Source organism: Rhineura floridana, chromosome 8, assembly GCF_030035675.1.
Source record: "Rhineura floridana isolate rRhiFlo1 chromosome 8, rRhiFlo1.hap2, whole genome shotgun sequence".
In the NCBI taxonomy this organism is placed as follows: Eukaryota; Metazoa; Chordata; class Lepidosauria; order Squamata; family Rhineuridae; genus Rhineura; species Rhineura floridana.
In genome coordinates, this window is record NC_084487.1 from 105,300,239 (window position 1) to 105,322,047 (window position 21,809).

At 42.4% G+C, this 21,809-nt stretch overlaps 1 protein-coding gene across 2 annotated transcripts in view; it reads right to left on the minus strand.

The window, feature by feature from the left end:
• TBC1D22A (TBC1 domain family member 22A) overlaps window positions 1–21,809 on the minus strand; it is a 177,025-nt gene that overhangs the window by 71,521 nt on the left and 83,695 nt on the right. For both annotated transcript variants that reach the window (XM_061640276.1, XM_061640274.1), the window contains exon 9: window positions 2,889–2,995. In XM_061640276.1, coding sequence (XP_061496260.1) covers window positions 2,889–2,995 — 107 coding nt within the window. The remainder of the gene's footprint in view (window positions 1–2,888; window positions 2,996–21,809) is intronic.

Below are 21,809 nucleotides of genomic sequence, written 5' to 3' on the forward strand. Positions count from 1 at the left end.
TTTCTGAACCTTTCCCAACTCAACAATATCTTTTTTGAGGTGAGGCGACCAGAACTGTAGACAGTATTCCAAATATGGTTGCATCATAGATTTGTATAATGGCATTATGACATCAGCAGTTTTATTTGCAATAGTTTTTCTCATGATCCCTAGCATGGAGTTTGCTACATACTGCCACACACTGGGTTGACATCTTTGTTGAGCTATTCATGATGATCCAAGGTCTTGTTCCTCGTCAGTCACTGCCAGTTCAGATCCCAAGAGTGTATATGTGAAATTAGGAATTTATTTTTTGTCCCAACATGGATCACTTCATGTATGTTTACACTGAATTTCCCAAGTGCCCTCTCTATTGCTGTGTGGCTCCCCAGACCATGGGAGAACTGCAGGTCAGATGACACCTGGAGTGGAGATGGTGCAAATCTAGTCATGAAGGTGACTGAAGACATTACAGCACATGACTGTGCCTATTATGTGGCGGTGATGGCAGCAAAGATTTACTTGTATGCCTCCATTGCATCCTTGTCTGGCAGAGTTGTTCCAAGTCATACAAGGATTATTAACAACTGGCCTTGGTTAATGGATGGTAGAGCTTTCCAGGCACTTTCTGTGACAAGTCTGCAAAGGTTTTACAGCAGGGGTGAACCTCCAGCCTGTGGGCTTAATTAGGGTCTCCCCATTTGGCACTCAAGGCCATTTCGGCAAAGCAATGATCACCTGCCCTACACCTGATGCCATATATGACATTAGGTGCAGGGCCAGTAAAGGTAAGGCTTGAATGAAAGGGGCTTTGCAGATGCTTGCAAAGTCCCTATTGCAGTGCTTCCCAAATGCTGATTAGCAGCTCATTGCCTGTGTTTGGGGAGCACTGCAGGCACTTATACCCGTAAAGTTTGATTTCAATTTGGGGGGGGTGGAGGAACAGGTCAGCTGACATAACTGTGATGACAGGAGGGAACTTTGCTTGCGGTGTTGTATGGAAATAAGATCTGGCCAGTCCCCACACCTAACTTAGAGGATGAAGTTGCTCACCTCTGGGCTGAATTGGATGCCATGATTGAAACAACTCCTAATGAGGTATCCATTCCACCATCTGGTCAGAAATTGTGGAATCATATATTGTGACTGAAGTTGGAGGTTTGTGATACCTGCCACCCAGTCATAAATGTCACCTTTCTAGAGAAGCCATCTGAGACAGTGGTGGTCCTCCAACTCCAGGCGTTCTAGGAGGAAATGGACCCGTTCCAGTATGGGATCAGGACTGGTTTGGGGACTGAATCAGCCTCGGTTGACGTCACAAGATGACCTTTACTGGGAATGGAACAGGAGACTGTGGGGTCTCCTTGATCTTAGTGGTTTTGATATCATTTATGATATCTTGCTGGATCGGCTCTGTAGGCTGGGAATGGGAGGCATGATATATGGTGGTTCCTCTCCTACCTGCTTCAAGATGGTGGCATTGGGGGTCCGTATACCAGCACCATAGCTGTGGGGTTCCACAGAGTTCCATCTTGTTTTCTCATGCTATTTAATATCTATATGAAGCTGCTAAGAATGGCCATTAGGAGAGGTGTGAGCAGTATGCAATGTGTTCTATTTTTCTCTATTTCATCTGAGTCATGTGAGGCTGGAACAGTGCTTAGATGCAATAGTGAGCTGGATAAAGACTAATAAGCTGCAATTCAGTCCTGACAAGACAGAGGCCTTATGGATAGGTGGTTCCCAAGTCCAGGAATTAGGCAGATAACCTGTTATGGACAGGGTTGCACTCCCTCAAAAGGAACAGATGTGTAGTCTGTGCTCCTAGATCCAGCAGTCATTAGAGGAACCACTGGCCTCTGTGGTTATGAGCTCCTTTTGCCAGATCACACTGATTTGCTAGTTATAACCATTTCTGGACAGGGATAGCTTGGCCACAGTGACCCATGCACTGTTACCTTCAAGGCTGGATTACTGTAATCCGCTCTATGTGGGGCTGGCTTTGAAGATGGTTTGGAAACTGCAGCTAGTACAGAATGCAGTGGTTAGGCTGTGATATTTGCCCCGTAAGTTGTCCCATATAACACCGATCTTGAAAAAGTTGTACTGTATGCTTGTGTTAACAGATAAAGCCCTATACAGCTTGCCCAGAGGGAATATAACCCTTGGGCTGAAAATGTGCTATAAAATGAGCAGCTGGAGGGAGCTTATTCCTGCCAGAACAAGACACCCCTTTTAACATAGGACCAGACATAAGAGCACCAAGGACCTCTATCCCTTGCCAAAGCAGCAAGGGCACTGAGAGGTTTTTGTATTGTCTCAATGTGCTTTAAGCCACCTTGAAAATAATTTGACTGAAAGTTGAGGTAGAGATGTTTAAAACAAATATATGAACAGTGAACTGTGCAGCTATTTTTAAAAACTGATTATTCCAATGCCAAGCATAAACATTATGGAGTGCTTAACGTCCTAGTCATGTAATGTACTGATTCACAAGTTACAAGGACTGCTGGTCTCATCCCTGATCAGGAACAGCCACAATCAAATAGCAAAATAATCATATCAGCACAATCTATCTATCTATATATATAAAATGTCCACCAACATGTGGAAAAACAATATTGTTTTAATCAAATGTAGGAAGATTGCACTGGTGTGCTCTGGTGAGGAGGACCAATTTCTAAATACACCTCATAAATAACAATACTCTGTTTCAGGCTGAAGTAGAGTGGGCATATTGAAATGAACATAAGTTAAGAACTTTTTGTTCAAGATCTATTAGCAGGTATGGTGGTATCCGCTGCCCAACCTACTCATCAGATACATTCTTTTTCAACATCTTTAATGCAGTTCTTGGACACAACACTAATCAGTTATCCCACTGGTGAGAGAAGGGGAAATCAATTTACCTGAATGCCATCAAGCAGTTTACTCATGCACCAGAAACTGTCAGCTTCAATGTTCTGCAGTACTTCAGCAGGCAGGCTGGAAACATCAAAATTTTCCACTTCTTCTTCTGTTTGGTATAAGAAAAGAGAGAGGAAGAAGGAGAAAAGATAAATCAATGAAGTGCATAGAATGAACAAAAGGTTTACATACACAAGATGCAGTCATTGCTAACCTTATCTATAAACACTAAAAATGCCCTTTACTAAGGACTAAAAGCACTATTTAGTTGGATCTGACATTTTCAAACAATTAAAATAAACAATTACTTCATTCATGCACACCTGATATTAGAAACGCACAGGAGCTACAAAACAGATCAAATCCATTGTGTAAACTATGACATACCACCACAAAAATGTGGACATGCACAAAATCTATTCGGAACAAATGCCAGGCTGTTCCACATCACAACCTCTAAGATCATCCAAGATTGCTCTCTTACAATTATGTATGTTGAGTTAGGATTACAAGGGCGCAGAAAGAGATATCCTCAAGAGGGATATCACACCTCTTGTACTGTGGATACATGTTTGCTACAGTATGGCCAGTGTCTTATCAGCAACTAGCTATATTGAAGGAACACTCTGAGTACAGATCAAGGATTCCATCACATCATTTTTGGCATTACTGACATCCCAAGCTGCTGCTCCCTGTATATGCCTCTCTTGTCTCTGGAGTTTGCCAGATGGCATTCCTCAAGAGGCTGGATTCAGTAGAGGCTATTAGTTGCTGTTCTCCCCTTCAAACTTTACACTGATGGTATCTTCAAACAGGCAGAAGGCACACAGCAGGAAGCTACAGCAAATCATGACTCTTGCGTTTCTGTGCAAATTTAGAAGGAAAAAAACCTTCCCCTTTATTCAGTCACCACAGCAGAGATAGAGGTACTGACAGTACCACATAAGGGTATGAAATAGCTTTCAATAACTGTTCCTTCAATGGTAGATGAGCCTTTAGGTACGTCAGACTTTTTTTAAAAAAAGTTAACCAAAATTAAATTGTAATTGGCTTTTGATGATGGATATGAATTTGTATGAAGGAGTAGGCAGGAAGCACTAATTTTCCACAGAGTGTGTACCTGTGTACGTACACACACACAGTGTGTTGGTCCATTGCACAATAATGAAAAAACAAAACAGTGTCATAACACTCTATATTAGGACAAACTAAACATCACAAACCAGTAAGCAAGTCTGAGTTTCCAACAACTTACAGCCTGTATGTTTTTGGGGGTGAGGGGTGTTTGTGGTATAGGGTAGGGCATAAGTCCCATCTACAATGTGTAACCATCTTAAGATAGTGACAGGCCAAACTACACATGACCTCAAGTATGTGAATGGAATGAAAGTGTATGCACTACTGACTTGGTTTTCTCAAATGGACCACAGATGGATAAAATCTCCCACTCTCAGGCTAACTCACTTGTTATAGAAGATCAATTCATGTTGAAGTTTAGACTCATAGCAGACGCAGGGAGGGGAACCTATTAGGGCGGTCTGCCCCAGGAGGCTTATGGAATCTATATGATTGCAGAGGGCTCTTGGAGACTTCTGGAAGTCATATATGTGCTTGTGTTGCTGTGCTGGTCACTCCACAGAATTCAGAGGTGACCTGGGCAGTTGACACAACTGCTCCTAAGTGCCCAACTCAAATGAGCAAAACCTGCTGAGATCAGCTCCATGGTAGTCTGGGGAGCCAACAGACAATGAAGCAAGCAGGAAGGTAAATACAGAGCAAGTGGGAGAAGGTGTTCGAGCACATGGATGACAACTCCAGGCACTTTTGGATGGGCTTCTATATTTATTTCAGTCAGGTCAGGTCTGATTTTTGCACTGAAACTGTTTTGCTCATCCTTTTTCAGGAGGAGCGCAACCCTGTTGATTCTCCCAGACCTCTTAGCAACTTTCAGTATCATTGACCAATATTTTGTTCCCCCATGTTATTTATCGTTATTTATCATCAACATGAAACTGTTGAGTGAGTTCATCCAGAGCTTTGGGATGAAGTATCAATACACAATACACAGACACCCAAATAAATTTTTCCTTTTCATCAAATTCTGATTATGTGGTAGAAGAGCTAAATCAGTGTCTACCCAGAGCAATAGACTGATTGAAAGTCAATGAAACTCAATTCAGATAGGATGGAAGTACTATAGGTCAGAGGTTTGTCTGTCCAAGGGAGTGGTATTCAACCTGTGCTAGATAGGGCTGCACTTCCCATAAAAGGTCCACAGCTTAATCCATGTGTCATGGGAAGCACAATTGAATTATAAAGGACAGAGTGCCTTTTACCAGTTTACTATGGTAAAGCAGCTGTGACCATTGATTAGACAAGACAGCCTGGTCCTAGTTACCCATGATCCAATGGCCTCCAGGTTCAAGTACTGTTAATGTGGGACTTCCTTTGAAGACTGTTCAGAAAGTGCAGTGAGTAATCTAGCAGCCATATCCTGCACTAACTAGTATGGGACATTCTGATGTTATGCCCAGTTCTACAACATCTACACTGGCTCCCAGTCTATTTCTAGGACCAATTCTAAGTGCTAGTTTTGGCCTCTAAAGCCCTTCACTGCTTAGTACCAAGGTATCTGAAGAACAGCCTGTTCTCACCAGTACCTACCTACTTGTACATTAAAACTTCAGTGGAAGGCTTCTTGCTGGTCGCTATGAGGAAGAGGGCATGCTCAGTAGAGGTGCCCTCACTGTGGGAACATTCACCCCAGAGAGGTTTGCCTGATGTGTACCTTATTGTCTTTTCAGAAGCAGTAGTCTCATTAGCAGAAAAGTAAATCTATGAATGTCACTAAGGACAGCTCAGTGGTTTCTGACTAAATGAATACGATTCAAGGAAATATTCATTGTGCGTGCACCAGGAAGAGTCCATATAAAGAGATTCATTGGTTTCTCCAGAACAGACAACTGGTAAGCTCTAAAACATAGCAAGTTTCAGTTTCATTTCTACCATAGACCCTCAAACCAACTTTCAGAGGTATCAGTAATATATATGGCTTTGAATAAATTTATCAGAATTTGTTCTATGCAAATGCTGCAAAACTATGCCTCTGTCAATTGCTATCTACTGATGTACAAAAAACAAAGGATTTTTTAAAGGGACACTTGCTGTTTAGCTTAGAGTTGCTTTTACTAGTGATGGCAAAACAAAAGATATCCAACCCTATCTTGATCATTGCTTTGCTCAATGCAGTACTTCAGACCCCAAATTAAAGTTACAATTCAACCCAAGTTAATTACACTTAAACTGAAAGGCATCTAACTTTGCACTAGTCTGTGGCCCTAAAATCCTAAATCTGACTTACTGCCAAATGGCAAGGGTCATCACACTTCAATGTTCACATGCAAGCTATGGCAAAGTGATTTTATCCCTATGTCACAGAGTAATGCTGCATTTTTAGAACAGTATATATATATATTAGTTATGGTCGAGGTTTGGCCAGGGCTGGCATCAGAGGTCAGTATAGATCAGCACCTGTAAAGGTCTGCATTCCAGTAGGAAGCCACTGCCAATCCCTAGAGTTTTCTGGCCTACTGCTTTTCCTGCTCAACTGCCCTAAGGGGAAGCAGCAGAAACCTCTGCGCACCTTGACACACTCATCCTCTCACATAACCCAACACACCTAGTACCTATTAGGCCCAGAAGGAGAGGGGAGCAAATGAGCAGCACAGACACCAGTGCAAAGGCAGAGGAAAGCCCAAAACAGCATCTTGCCCAAGGGCTCCCCCAAGATTGGATATGGCCCAATAAAGTTCAGGGGTATCAGTTAACCCTACACACATGCCCATACAAGGTGCAATAGATTGAGGAAACTGAGTGTCTTTCAGGACACTCCACCAATAAGGAACAAAATAGTTAAGTTTAGGATGGCTGTAGACAGGGTTGCCAGGTTTAGAGCCTGAGACTGATCCTGTATCTTTAGGAGAAGAGAAAGTCAGCCAACTGCAGGTGTTCTTGAAACACTGTAAGGGGGGAAAACCACAAGGTGAAATTCTCCCTTCCCCCTGCACAACTTTTAAAGATACATGATCAGTCTCAGGCCCTGAGCCTGGCAGCCACTGTAGAGGAACTATTGCTTCACAGTAACTACTTAATTAGAAGCTTGAAGCACACCCTTCAGTTGAATTTATTTCCATGACTCCATGAAGATACTTAAACAACCCATATTATGGAGGCATGATGAAATAGGCAAGCAAAACGTTTAAAAATTACCCACTGGCACACCTGGCAACATCAACATCTGTGCCGGCTGCCCACTGCCAGAAATAGGATGATGTACTTTGTCTAATCCAGCAGGATTATATGTTCTTATGCATTAGAGCCACAGATACAACCATCTCTGGGTACCACTAAAGAAAACCCTATCATGTTAGTAGCTTCCAATCATACAGCGGCATTCACTGAAATTAATCTGAAGTGGAAAGATATGGGTAGGGAGCCTCAGGTCTGGGCTCAAATGCAGCCCTCCAGGCCTCTCTCTGGCCCTCTAAACTCTCTCCAGGCCACACTCCCCACTGGCCTGTTTCCTACTCCAAATGTTTTTGCCTAGCTGGAACGGGCCCTTGAACTCCGATAATGCATCTTGCTTGTCTGGGTAGAGACTAGGAAGGGGTGTGAGTATGCAAAGAATATAGCCCACTGTACAAAGGTAACATTTACATTAATTCCTTCACCCAGTTCTGCCTCTAACCCTTCCCTCCACTGGCATGTGATCTCAGAAGATTGCCCAGAAGGGAACGTAGCCTTTGGGATGAAAAAGGCTCCTTACTCCTATGGAAAGGGGAAGAGGTAAATTTCAAATCTTGAGAAGCTGTGTTTGCAGATACATTTTAGAATCAGTCTGATGATGTATCCAGCATTCCATTAAAAACAATATCTAAAGTTTGCAAATATTATTCCTACAGATTAAACAAAGGCTTTCAAAATAATCTTCAGAACTACAAATCTCCACAGTCCAACCAAGAAGAAAAATCTGGCGTGTGCTCAGTCAGAATGGTTGTGTTGTTTTCCATTTTGCATTTCCCCCCTGCCCCCGCCCCCACCCCCGCCCCAAATTTCAGCTAAGACTGACAACTTTTTGCTGGCAGGGCCTGTGTATTGAACTGGGGCTTGACCAAGCAAGAATGAGCAGGTGGAACTAGTTTGTCTTCAGGCACTGAGACTCGATGATGAAAGGCTTCATCTGCTGGTTCCTGGATTATTATAATCTGTTAAAAGGCATTATGATACAGTCATAAGAATACGCCTGGGACTTAATGGTACGCTTTCCCAAAAAATCCCAATGATGAAAGGAGTCAGGGATGCATACTGGCGCCATTTTTATTCAACTTTTTCATCAATGATATTGTCCCAGTAATGGCCTCACCAGAGTTTTTTCCTCCAGCGGTCAGGAACAGGAAGGTGCCTGTTCTACTTTACGCTGATGACTTACTTCTATTATCACAGAACAAGATTGGCCTTAAACGTATGCTTTTGGCACTACAGGAATATAGCGATTCCCAATCTTTAAAAATTAACTATTCAAAGTCAAAAATAATGGTGTGTGGGAGATACAGCAGATCCAGAACCATCTGGAGACTAAATGGCCACACTCTAGAGCAAGTATCCTCCTTTAAATACTTGGGAATACATATAAACAACCAATTAAACTGGTCCCACCAGTTAGCGTATATCAAACTACAAGCTCTCAGAACATTGGGCCTATTTAAAAAAAATTTTTTTTACTCAAAGGGTGGCCAACTAGTAAGACCTATGCTCAATCTCTATAAAGCTAAGCTTCTTCCCACAATTTTGTATGGAAATGAGATCTGGGGCCACTCACTAAGGATGACCCTCGAGTCAATCCAAAATACTTTTTTTAAACAAATGTTGGGCCTCCCAAAAAGTACCCCAGCCGCTCATGTGAGACTGGAATTAAATGCCCCTTCCTTAATGGTTAGACTTGATTTATCATTTCTACGCTATTGGAAAAAACTTTCGCTCCTCGACTCATCCTCCCTGGTAAAACTATGCTGGGAGGACCAAATGGAAAATGGGGGCTGGGCCTCTAACTTTTTTGCCCTTGGTTTCCAATATCTTTTGACGCCCACCCTTCTTACAAATTTTAACCCAGACACGCTACGTAATTTCATGTTCGAACATGGCCTACAAGTGGATAGAGCAGCGATCGCCACCTCATCCTTTTCCTATTGGTTTCCACATATTATGCCAAATGGTACAGCCCTTAATTATTTTGATATACTAACGTTGGCCCCCCTGCGCAAAGCATACACTGAGCTGAGATTCCAGGTAATGCCTTCAGCATATTTACAGAGCAGATACCTTGGAATTCCTATTGGTGACTGTTTATGCATAGCTGGATGCAAGGTACCTGAGGATTTGGTACACTATATGCTTGATTGCCCAATGTTCTCTCTCCCACGTGAAAAAATTTTAAATCCATTGATTGCCACGAGGAAAGACCTTAATAGTTCCCAAAAAGTGATCCTTTTATTATCTTCTGTACAACCCCACATTGTGTTATCTACAGCCAAGTTTGCCTTGGCAGCAAAGAAACTTAGAGTCAAATGTGCTAATAGCTGTAATTGAATTTATTAGCAAATTATTGCTTGTTTTATTTTAGTCTTGTGTATAGTTATGTTTTATGTTTTGCTTTTGTAACAGCCTTTGGCTATATACATTTAATAAACAAACAAGACTTAAAAGGCATAGGAACACTACCAGAGAAAAAGCTGGCAACTTCACTAGAAACACTGCAAAGCATTACTAGAAAAGTTGCAGAACATTACCAGAGAGAGAAAGTGTAAAACATGATCAGAAACCCATATTGGCCAACCAAGAACAGAGAATAATGAACCATTTGAGAAAAGCAGAAGAAGTGGAAAGCAGAGAGTACTGAGAATGGAAGTATATGTACAATATAATCCTTTTAGAAATAACATAAACTGTGCTTTAAGAACTAGCAACAAATTTAATCCACAAACGTAGCAGCATAAGAGTTAAATCAGTATATAGTGCTTGGTGTTTGTTTTAAGCAGCAAGACAATATGCATCTTTGTCAATATCTGGATGGATAGGAAAGATATCACGGTATAAAAAAACCCAATTACAATTTCTCACAGCAATGTCTCTCATTTCCTTCAGTTTCCTGTGGTGATTCTCATCATGCTGTCTGTGTAAGTGTAGAAGATAGCAAAATAGCTGTTTAAAGAAAATCTGCTGTGACATGAACTAAGTGACGTGCTGATCCAAGTGCTGTGGTTGCTGCAAGCGCTGCTATTAGCTGGTGTTTACTCCTTCGCAGCATATTATCCTATTCTTGCAAAAACCTCCTTTGAGCAAAGAAGAGTAATTCATTTAGAAAGGCTCTAACGAGATGCATTCTCCACAGGCAGCAGCAACCCAACAAAATGAAAAGGGAATTAATTACCGTTTGCCAACATCTCAAGATGCTGTACTGAAGTAGTAATGGTCAGTTTAAGAACAAATCTAGTGATGATGCTTTGGTTGGTTTCAAAAGCACCAAATAGTACAATGACATTTCTTGCTGGCCACCTGGTTTTGGAGAGGCCTTTCATCTAGCTCCAGGATAGTCACTATCACAGATAGGTGGTGGAAATAAATTTTGCGTCTATTTGAATAGATTATATAATTTAAAGTCACTCTAGGGCTTACTTAGCTTGTTTTATCAGTAAAATTATCTGGCTGCTGGGTTAACCATTAAATTAACGAAGGCACAGTCCAAAGCCCTATTTGAGCCTGGGGCTTCTGACTCTCTATGAAAGAAAAACGTTCCACTGACATTCAGGATTCCCTATGATACGTTCCCCTGCTTAGAATCACAGATAAAAGCCACAAGATTACTGTCCAAATAAAGAACAGTTTGAAATGTTAATTACTACAGCATTGTTAATAGATCAAAACACATAGAAAGTTGTGAACAGGTGCCTACATACACTGAACTAAAATGTTCTGAAAAACTTATTTAAAAAAAAGACGATTCTTAGCTTTGGATGCAAGTTAAAGATAAACAATACAGTGTGTTCTCACAGACCATGAACCTAGTTAACGGACAAAGACTGTATTTAAATAGAAAATGTTTCTCACAACTTCTCATGCATAAATGTATTACATAAAATGTCCCTATGATCTGTTTAACATACAACTAGAGTTGTTACCCTCTTTAGCTTCCTTTGAATTCCCTTAAATGTTCATATTCCTCACCAGAACTTTTTCCTCACAGTTACCCTATTTTTTTTCTCTTTTCCTGTCAAACATATTTCATTTTAACCAAATAGTTTTAATATATGGTTCAAGTGGCTTGGAGGAGATGAGGTTAGTTTTTAAAACAGGCAGTCAGAGCAGGACCTAAATCAATTAACTTCTCCCACACTCACCCCACCCCCTGGCAAAGTATGGGTTGATTCCAACTAAGTCATACTCAGAGTAGACCCATTGAACAAACAAATGACTAACATCCATTGATTTAAATGGGTTTACTTATTTTATTTATTTATTCATTCATTTGATTTATATCCCGCCCTTTCTCTCAGTAGGTGCCCAAAGTGGCTACTTCACATATGACTTAGCTGGAATCAATCCAATATAAACACACACATAATTAGTGTTTAGGAAGGTGAGATTATCTTGTGGAATCGACTGAGTTTTACTAGAACCAAGAGACTAGAACCAAGAGCCAAATGGATCCTGGTGCAAAAGGCATACACTTTGAATTAAGGAACAGGTCCGTCTGAGCCACTGATGATGAGCACAGGGATTTTTTTTTTTTTTAGTACCAGAACTGAACTGAGCTCATAAGCGTTTCACACAAATATACATTCCTGGTTACCTCATGCTTTCTTCATTTCAGCAGACTTTTTTTGTGTGCGTCAATTTGTTGTTGCTATTCTTAAACAATTAGATGTCCTTGACAATTTACTGCAAATCACCCAATGATATATTATGAGATCCCCATCTGCCTTCTGACCACCCATTTTAGCTAAGCATCAAGCAAACATTTAACAAGACTGTACAGAAAGATTCATGAAATCTGAAAAATTAATGAAGTCTATAAGCTTTGCTTTCATAAATACCCTAACCAAAATTTCATATTTGAGAAAGAGATTTGCTGCTATATTCTGCTATATTCTGGGTGGCATTGGTTTAATGATGCCATTAAAACAAGCCCTTCAAGGAGAATTGTCTATTTAAAACTGTACTAATTGCCATCCTGGGCTCCTGCTGGGAGGAAGGGTGGGATATAAATCAAATAAGTAAATAAATAAATCAAATACTATAACACAACGCATAATGTGACACTGTTGCAAGTTTCTCTGTTCCCACACAGAGCCCCCAATAAAGTTGAGCCATAGTGGGAAAAACTTAGAACATCATGTCAATACTTTCAATAGCCGACACATGACCTCCATTAATATCTACTCTTAGCCTGAGAAGGAATTACATTTCAAAAATAATTTATATCTATTTATTTATTTATTTATTGAATTTCTTAGTCGCCCATCGGGCTGGCTATCCAGCCACTCTGGATGACGTACAAAATCTGTGTTTCTGAAAGGTTTTGAAGGGGACCCACCCGTACACAAGCTTTTGGGACCCACTTGGACTACGATCTGGGAGACCTGGGTTCGGATTCCCACACAGCCATGATGCTCACTGGGTGACCTTGGGCCAGTCACTGCATCTCAGCCCCAGAGGAAGGCAATGGTAAACCACCTCTGAATACTGCCTACCATGAAAACCCTATTCATACGGTCACCATCAGTCGGAGTCGACTTGAAGGCAGCCCATTTTTGTAAATGAAACTATATGGTTTGAGCTCTGTTTTCTCCCTTTGCAACCGAACATGCAATACCACATCAGAAGTTAACACTGAGCCATCTTATATTTTTCTTTTTTATGTTTATTTAGGCAGTATGTATTTGAAAAGAATTTAAGCATGGCATATAGGGAGGGAGAGGAGCCTGTCTCTTCAGGGGGCTGCATAATAATAGCAAAGTGGTCAAAGAAAAAAAGAGTCTCTGGATATGAAAATAGCTCCTCTCACTGTATAACCCAACCAGGAACAGACTGGGAACGACTACTGTGTCACGGCCCACAGTTTAAGAACCACTGATTTATCTGCTGCTTTGAATCAATTCACCAACTCATTTTAAAAACAAGATATAAAACATCTTCAGATTCACTACAAATAATGAATCAAGTGCCACTGCCGTTTTAGTGATACTAAATCACAGAAAAGGCTTTAAGATGTGGAAGAGTATACAAACAATGCACTACGAAAGTAATCTTATTTTAAAATGCTATTTACTAAATACACTTGACCATTGCTCTGCCTGGATATATTCAGATATATTTAAATACCAATACTTAGCTAATAAAAAGCACCTCTGAATAAGTGAAAGTCAATCTAGAAAGCTCCTTTAGTGTGAACAATGAATCAAAAAATCATAATTTGTATTTTAATTTTTCATAAGGAAATACACAGCATGCAACAGACTGTGTTTCATTAGCATAACCTAATTACAGAGCAACTCATTATTCCAAAAGTCACTGTTAATACTGTTACTGGGATTATAAATATGTTTACAAAATTGGGGAGGGGGGGAATCAGTCAAGAATTACATTTTGCCACAACCCTCAACTATTAAACTTTTGTAATCAATCTGTGCTAATTACTACTGAACACAAAAAGTTACAGGCAATACTGTGAATTCAATTAAACACTACAAAACTAACCCTTTCCTGGCTGTAATAAATTATTTGTTATTTCTCAAAATGATCTGGTTTCATCTAAATGAATGAACCACTTGCACAAATAGTACAGTAATACCTCAGAAAGAATCCGCCAGGAACAAAGCTTGTTAAGGAAGGCTTTTTTAAACGTGAAACTGAGCAGCTTTGCTATGGATAAACTTTCAAGTCTGCCTCTTGGCTTTAAGGTGAAACTGACCAGCCTGTGTCTTTGCTTTGCTATGGATAAATTTTCAAGCCTGTGCCTTTGCTTCAAGATGAAACTAACCAACCTGTGCCTTTGCTTTGCTAGGTGAAATTGAACAGCCGGTGCCTTTGCTTTATATTAAGGAGATCTCTTTGTCTCCCAGGGCTGGGAAGGGAAGGATCCAATACAATTCAGAGAGGGAGGGAAGGAAGAAGGTGTGGGAGTTACAGCCCCTTCTGAAGCTGCCCCCACCATTTATGAGTGGGTGTAGGAACCTATCCCTATTCGTTCCATGTTATTCCTACGTCTGATAGGAAAGTTTCTCTTAAAGAAGTAATGTCCAGGAAAACATCTACTTTGTTAACTGAGGTATTACTGTATTTGCAATGCTAGTACATCAAAACAGTTCATCTTAAGCGGAACAGATTGCTAGGTCTACTTTCGCCACACAATTTAACAATTAATATTCAAAGATGCTACGGATGTTGCCAGAGAATCTGCTAAAACAATTCTGCAAAAGCTTGAAGCGTGCAAAACATTTTATGAGAGGATGAGAGGATAATTCAACAAACGCTGCATAGATAGCATTCATGTTGCTCCATCTCTCCTTCACACTGCCCACATATGTGTAAGAGCCCATTCTGACAGCTCAGTTGTCAGAGTGCTAATGATGGTACCATGATGTACTAATGGGCAGCAGAGTATTGAACCACAGTAAGGAATTTGGGAAGTCACTGACAAAATATTTGGGGATGAAAAAGATAATAGGAGTTACACTGGCAGCATTTTGAATGACATAAAAAAACTTCCAGCTCAAGCTCAGCAGAGAAGAAAGAATTCCTCTCAGGAGGGTTTAACATACAAGCATGATTTAGGAGAGCCAGACTGTAATACTTCCCACATTGATCTGAGAGTAAGTAGCCTTGAGCTCAGTTGGGTTTACTTCTAAGTAGATATATATAGGATTGTACTGTCAAATTATTTTGACTTATATAATTTGCATCTGTCAGAACTGATTGCTGTTTTTATTATGCATTTTAATATATATTGTATGCCACATTGATTATTTTACAAAAAGGATATACATTTTGATAATAAAAATAATTTCTTGTTCCATTCTTATTTTGCGTATGATAATACCCAGTTTTGCCCAGGAACAGTTCAGAGAATAAATCATTTTCATTTACAGCATATGCATACAATAAAGCAGACAGCTGAAACAGGATGTTGGATGGTGTGTATTCAACTGTGCTTATAAAACAGTTGGAATCTAAATATGACTAAAGGAACCAACTCTCTCTTGACCCAATTTGGCTGTTAATCCAAGGATCATGCATCAAGATCTGGGAGGTTCTCCATTTCCATGCTTTGAGCCTGAAGATTTCTTTTTTTCTACAGTTTATTAACAGACATTTATAACTAGCTTCCTGGCCTCTTAAAATATTGGATCTGTTCTGCAACTCCATCTGTGTATTAAAAATGTGAAATTTTCAATGCTAAAAAACAACAACTTTGACCCTAAAGGAAAATGCAACAACAACAAAATTGTGTGTGTCAACACACATACAAATTTCAGTCATTACCTGGGATTGCATAGTTGCACACACTGGCCTCTGCCGCTACTCTTGGGTTACTTGGAAGCTACCCTCCCTGCCTCCCAAAAAGATAATTATGGCAAGGAGAACCTCATCCATCCAACCTAACTTCATCTGCCAGGCACCGAAGGAGCAATTGCCTCAATGCTAGCGTTCCTTTTTCTCCATTCCCTATTACTTTTTTCCTTTTGTATCCTACTGATGCAAGAGATTTGGATTCTGGGATCACGGGCTACACTTTCTGCAAGATGGACTGCTGGCAAGTGATGGGTTGCACCTCACAAGAAAAAGGAGGGGGAAAAGGGGACCCCAAAATGCTCAAAAAATGTTTATTTTAACAAAAGCCCAATGCATTTCAGCCATTCAGTAGTTCGGCCTTTGTCAGGGGATGAACTGGTCTAAAATAGTCTTTTATAGCAAATCTGCTCAAAATGATAAATGACCACCATTGGACACTGAAATCACCCAGGACTATCGTTCTGGGCTCCTCCAATACCACAGCCGAGATGGCCTCTGCCGGCTCAGTCAGTGAACGTGCCGGGCAGCAGGGTGGACGGTACACCAGCAGCAAACCTAATTTACTGTCTCCTTGGCCCAACACCACGTGCAGGCACTCACAGCCAGCTCCAACACAGAGTGGTTTTCAGGTGACAGAGATGGAAGTTCTGTAGACCATAGCAACTCCTCCCCCCTCCATCCCTGCAGCCTGTGCTGGTGTTGCACTGAGTATCCAGCTGGGCAAAGCTGGGTCAGATCAACTCCTCCCAGATCTCCCACCCAGGTCTCGCTAATGCACACCAAATTGGCACCTTCATCCACGATCAAATCATGGATGAATATGGTCTTCTTGTGTACCAATCTGGAGTTAAATAACAACACACACAGCTCAGTAGGCACAGCAGATGAGTAACAAGGAACCCATCCATGAGAGGAGTGGGAGCGAGGAACAAGGAGTAGGTAGCCTTGCCCTCATCTTCTATGGTAGTTCACCACCTCCCCATGGCTATACCACCCTCTGCCTGTGATCACTGAATTTGGGGTGGCATCACCCATGTTCCTCCTTACTAAGACTCCTACTAAACACCTGATATGGACCCAAGAAGAGCCCACCAACAAAACCTATCTGAACCAGTTATCCCAGTAGGCCTCTGACAGAATTGGGAACGGTTAGACCCAATCAATATCTTTCACACAGGGCAAATCTACTCCCCCCATCTCACACCCAGGGAGGGCCAACCTTCTGCCAGTTACAGACTCTCACTCTGAAGGCATCTGGTGACTTTCTCCTACCTTTCAGTTCACTGCACAGGCTCTCACCCTCCGCAGGAAGTACACATGTACCATACACCCACCCCACTACCAATCGCCTCTAGACTGGTTAAAAAAAAGAAAAGAAATAGAAGGGGGTATCACCTTCACCCTTGAGAATCCTAAGGGGCAATCCCCTTTGGTGTCGCCCCTTCAGTGGCAACCTCACTAGCGGCTTTTATGCCCCTTGACCCAGCTAGGAGCTGATGCAAGAGGCGGCAAGATTAACTGCAACCTCTCTCTGGAGCCAGGGTCATGCAGGGGTCCCAGTCCTTGCAGCACTAACCAGGTACTTCAGCTTTCTCAAGAGACAGCATCCCAGAGGAGCAAGCAGCAAGCACCGAGATGCTCAGATACTCCCAGGGCAGGTCTTCTTCAGTACCCCTAGTGCTACAGCTGTTCCTCTAGAGTTAGAGAGGGCTAAGGCTATCTACCAACACTGACAACCTGGTCCCAAAATTCAGGTGGGAGATGGGGTGTGGCTTTCCACACATTACCTACCAACTGACCCTCCATGCCACAAGCTAGAAGCGTGATGAGTAGTGCCCTTCAAAGTGGAGGCACAGATCAACCCAGCGGCATACCTAGTACGTTTACCTGCTTCCATGAAAATATACCTGGTATTCCTCTGCTCATTGCTGACTCCCGAGGAACCACCACACCCCTATCAGGCACCCGAGGTGCCACCCGCTCCCATACCTGTCGAGTACGAGATGGAGCAGTTTCTTGACTCCCGTCGGCAGTGAGGGAAGATGCAGTACTTGATTGATTGGACGAGTTTTGGACCCAAGGAACATTCCTGGGAAGAAGGGTTGGATGACCACAGTCTGGATTTCGTGAGAGATTTCCTGGTAAACCCAAGCCTCCTGGCTGGGGTGAGGATTGTCATGAGCCCCATGGGGATGATGAGGCGGAGACAGACTTGATTTGGGGGAAGACCCTAGTGACATACATTCAGACATCGTTGAACTTGAAGGCTCCCGTGCCGCTGACAGTGACAACTCTGCCCCTGTAGATCCAATTACCACTGATGAGGCACTGCCTAATCAGGAAGTTGCCTCTTCACATTCCCTTCACCCCCTTCCTTGCTCACCCTACCACCACTGTGCAGGAGGAGGACCTTGCTGAAGTGGTCCAGGCACCCTTGCCTCAGACCTGTAGGCTGTGGCACCAGCAGGCTCAAGGGGTTCCTACTGTCCCACTGAGGAATGCTCACATGTGCGCATACTCCTGACCGTGACAATTTTCTCACACAACTTATTCAAGGCTGGTAAGGGGGCATGTCTAATTGCTGCAACAACATCTTAGGCCTAGTTACACTTGGTAAAGATGCTGAATCCTGTGTAATCTGTAAGCTGATTCATGACTCTCAATTGAAATGTTCCTTTAAACCTATAGAAGAAAAGCACAACTTCGTGTCCATGTCTAACTTCAACCAGTTTGGGCAGGACTTGGTAGCCCCATCAAGAGCATTTAGATTAAAATAAATGGGGCAAGGAATAAAAGGAACAGGGTGGTTGGAGTCTACTACTAATCACCTAATCAAGGAGAAGACAAGGCAAAGCTTTTGAAAAGCAAATTGCCAATGTTTCAAGGAGGCATGGTGTAGTAATAACAGGAACTTCAATTACCCCAATTATCTGTTGGGAGGCAAATTCTGCCAAACACGGCCTCTCCAAAAAATTATTGACTTGTGTTGGAGATAACTTATTCCCACAGAAAGTAGAGGAAGGAACTAGAGGATCTGTTATCCTTGACTTCATTCTAACCAATAGAGATGACTCAGTGGATGAAGTGGCAATTATGGGAACTCTGGGGGAAAGTGACTATGTTATACTTGAGTTCTTTATTTTAAAGGAAGCAAAAGCTGAGTGCAGCCATATACATATCCTGGACTTCAAGAAAGTGATTTTAATAAAACTCAGAACAATGTTATATAAGGTCCCATGGCAAGTGACCCTAAAGAGAAAAGGATGCCAAGATGGGTGGGATTCTAAAGGCACAATTGCAAACAAATGCAACAAAGAAAGAAAAGTAGAAGACAGCAGAACAAGCTAATGTGGCTCTGCAAAAAGTTTAGAGATGACCTAAAAACAAGAAAGGACACATATAGCAAGTGGAAGGAAGGCTAGGCCAAAAAGGAAGGGGACAGAGTGGTAGCACAGAATTGCAGGAATAACATCAAGATGGCTAAAGATGAGAATGAGCTGAAGTTAGGGAGGGATGCTAAAAGCAACAAAAAAGCTTTCTTCAGGTACATGCACAGTAAAAGACAGAAAAAAGAAATGGTAGTTCAGCTGCTCAATGAGGATGGCAAATCTGACAAACATGAAGGGGCAGAATTGCAGTTTGAGACTGAAAGACAAATGATTAAGGAATACCTAATTACTTTGAATGAGTTCAAATCTCCAGGGCCTGATGAACTGCATCCTAGAGTAATGAAGGAAATGGCTAAAGAACTTTCAGAACTTCTATTATGTTTGTGAAATCATGGAGGACAGGTGAAGTGCCCGATGACTGGAGGAGAGCTCATGTTATCACTATCTTTGAAAAGGGCAATAAGGAGGAACCTGGAAACTATAGACCAGTCAGTCTAATATCAATCCCTGGGAAAATTCTGGAGCAGATTATAAATAGATCAACCTGTAAGCACCTTGAAAACAATGCAGTGATTACTAGAAGCTAACATTACTGACCATATCCTGCCAGACTAAACATATCTCATTTTTTGATCAGGTAACCTCCCTGGTAGACTGTGGGAATGATATGGTCATAATGTATCTCAAATTCAGCAAAATTCTTGACAAACTGCCCCATGATATTCTGATTAGCAAGCTAGCTAAATGTGGGCTGGATGGAACAATTATCAGGTGGATCTACAGTTGGCTGCAGAATCTTACTCAAAGAGTGCTTATCAATGGTTCCTCCTCAAACTGGGGGGAGGTAATAAGCAGAGCACTGCAGGGCTCAGTCCTGGGCTCAGTGTTCAACATATTTATCAATGACTTGGGTGAGGAGGTGCAAGGAATGCTTATCAGATTTGCAGATGATACAAAATTGGTAGGGATGCTTAATACCCTGGAAGACAGAAACAAAATTCAAGATTGGAACACTGGGCTAAAAACAGAATAAAATTTAACAGGGCATTTGCAAAGTCCTACATCTAGAAAAGAGAAACCAAATGCATGTCGTGCCCGGGTTGGGACTCAAGAACAGAATCACTTGATGAAAGCAAATCAGTTTTTATTAGAGTAATTTCCAGACATAGGCTTCTCCGCCTCATGAACTCTTAACATGAACCAAAACCCGCGACATGGAAGAGAGTTGATAGAACAGAGTATCAAACATTCCCTGTCCCTTATCAAGGGGGCTTTCGGGCGCAAATTCTCTCGCTCCACCTCAAACTGCCCACATCTACGCCCCTTCCCTCCTCTTTTCTTTGGCGCCTCTTTAACTGTCTTCGGGTGCGGGGCGAGGGGGGGGCGGCTACCTCCTCCCCTTCTAATTCGGAAAGGATGGTAGGGAGTGGGGGGGTTGGCCCAACACTTCAGGCGATTTCTCTCTACCCTTCTCTGCAGCCGAAAGGCCTTGGTCTCCCTCCTCCTCCCCCTCTGTCTGTAACTGCTTCACATTCCTAGGGGGGGAGTGCGTGAGAAACGAGTCTGTTGCCTGTTCAAGGTTTTCCCCCTCTATCTGGGAAGCCTCCTCCTCCCCTCCAGACGACTCAGCCCAACTGCCCCCCTCTCCTAGCTCATTCTCAGAAACATCAGAATCCCAACCATACATCCTGACATCATCCCCTTCTCCATGCTGTGCTCCCTCCCACCCTGTTGGTTTGGGGTGATGAGGGAATTTCTCATGAAAGTCTCTCACTAAAATGGGGGCGTGAACGTCTTCTGCTTTTTCCCAGGATCTGTCGGCTGGCCCATAATTCTGACAATGAATTAGATATTGCAGCTGATTTCTCCTTCTCCTGGAGTCCAGGATCTGTTCCACTTCAAACTCTGTTTGTTCCCCCACCAATATCGGTGCCCCTGGAGATTCTATCGGCCTCAACTCACTGGGGGGGGGGCGGCCTTCGTTAGCAAGGAACGATGGAATACTGGGTGCATTTTAAAAGTCTCTGGCAACTTTAAACGAAAAGCCACTGGATTTATTTGAGCCTGGATCTCGAAGGGTCCCACTCTCCTATCCTGCAACTTCCTGCACTTACCCGGCATGTTAAAAAAGCGGGTTGACAGCCATACTTGATCGCCCACCTGGAGGGGGACCCCCTCACACCGATGCTGATCAGCAACTCTTTTATATTCCCTTTTGGCTTCGTCTAATTGTTGTTTCAACACTTGCTGGGCTGCCTGCAATTCCTGGAGGAATTCCTCTGCCGCTGGCACAGGCCCGCCGCCTGAGCTGCGGGGAAAAGCTTTGGGATGAAATCCATAATTAGCAAAGAAGGGTGTTTGCCCAGTGCTGGTGTGCACGGAGTTATTGTAGGCGAATTCTGCAACATGTAAATAGGAAATCCAGTCATTTTGCTGGTAAGATACGTAACAACGCAGGTACCTCTCTAAAACTGCGTTAAGTTTCTCAGTTTGCCCATCAGTCTGAGGGTGGTGAGAGGAGGAGAGCCTTAGCTCCGTTTTCAACTGCTTCCAAACAGCCTTCCAAAACTTAGCTGTGAACTGGGTGCCTCGATCCGAGACGAGGCTGTCTGGCAACCCATGCAATCTGTAAATCTCTTTGATGAACACCTTTGCCGTTTCCTTGGCGTCCAAGGCACCAGAGCAAGGGAGGAAGTGGGCCATTTTAGTCAATGAATCCACAATCACCAAAATAGCAGTCATTCCTTGTGACCTGGGTAGATCGGTTATAAAATCCATGGAGAGGTCCTGCCAGGGCCCCTTTGGAGTGACTAGAGGTTCCAACAGCCCTGCAGGCCTTCCCGTACTTGTCTTCGCCCTCAAACACACGGCGCAGGATTTTACATAGTTCTCAACATCTCTGCGCAT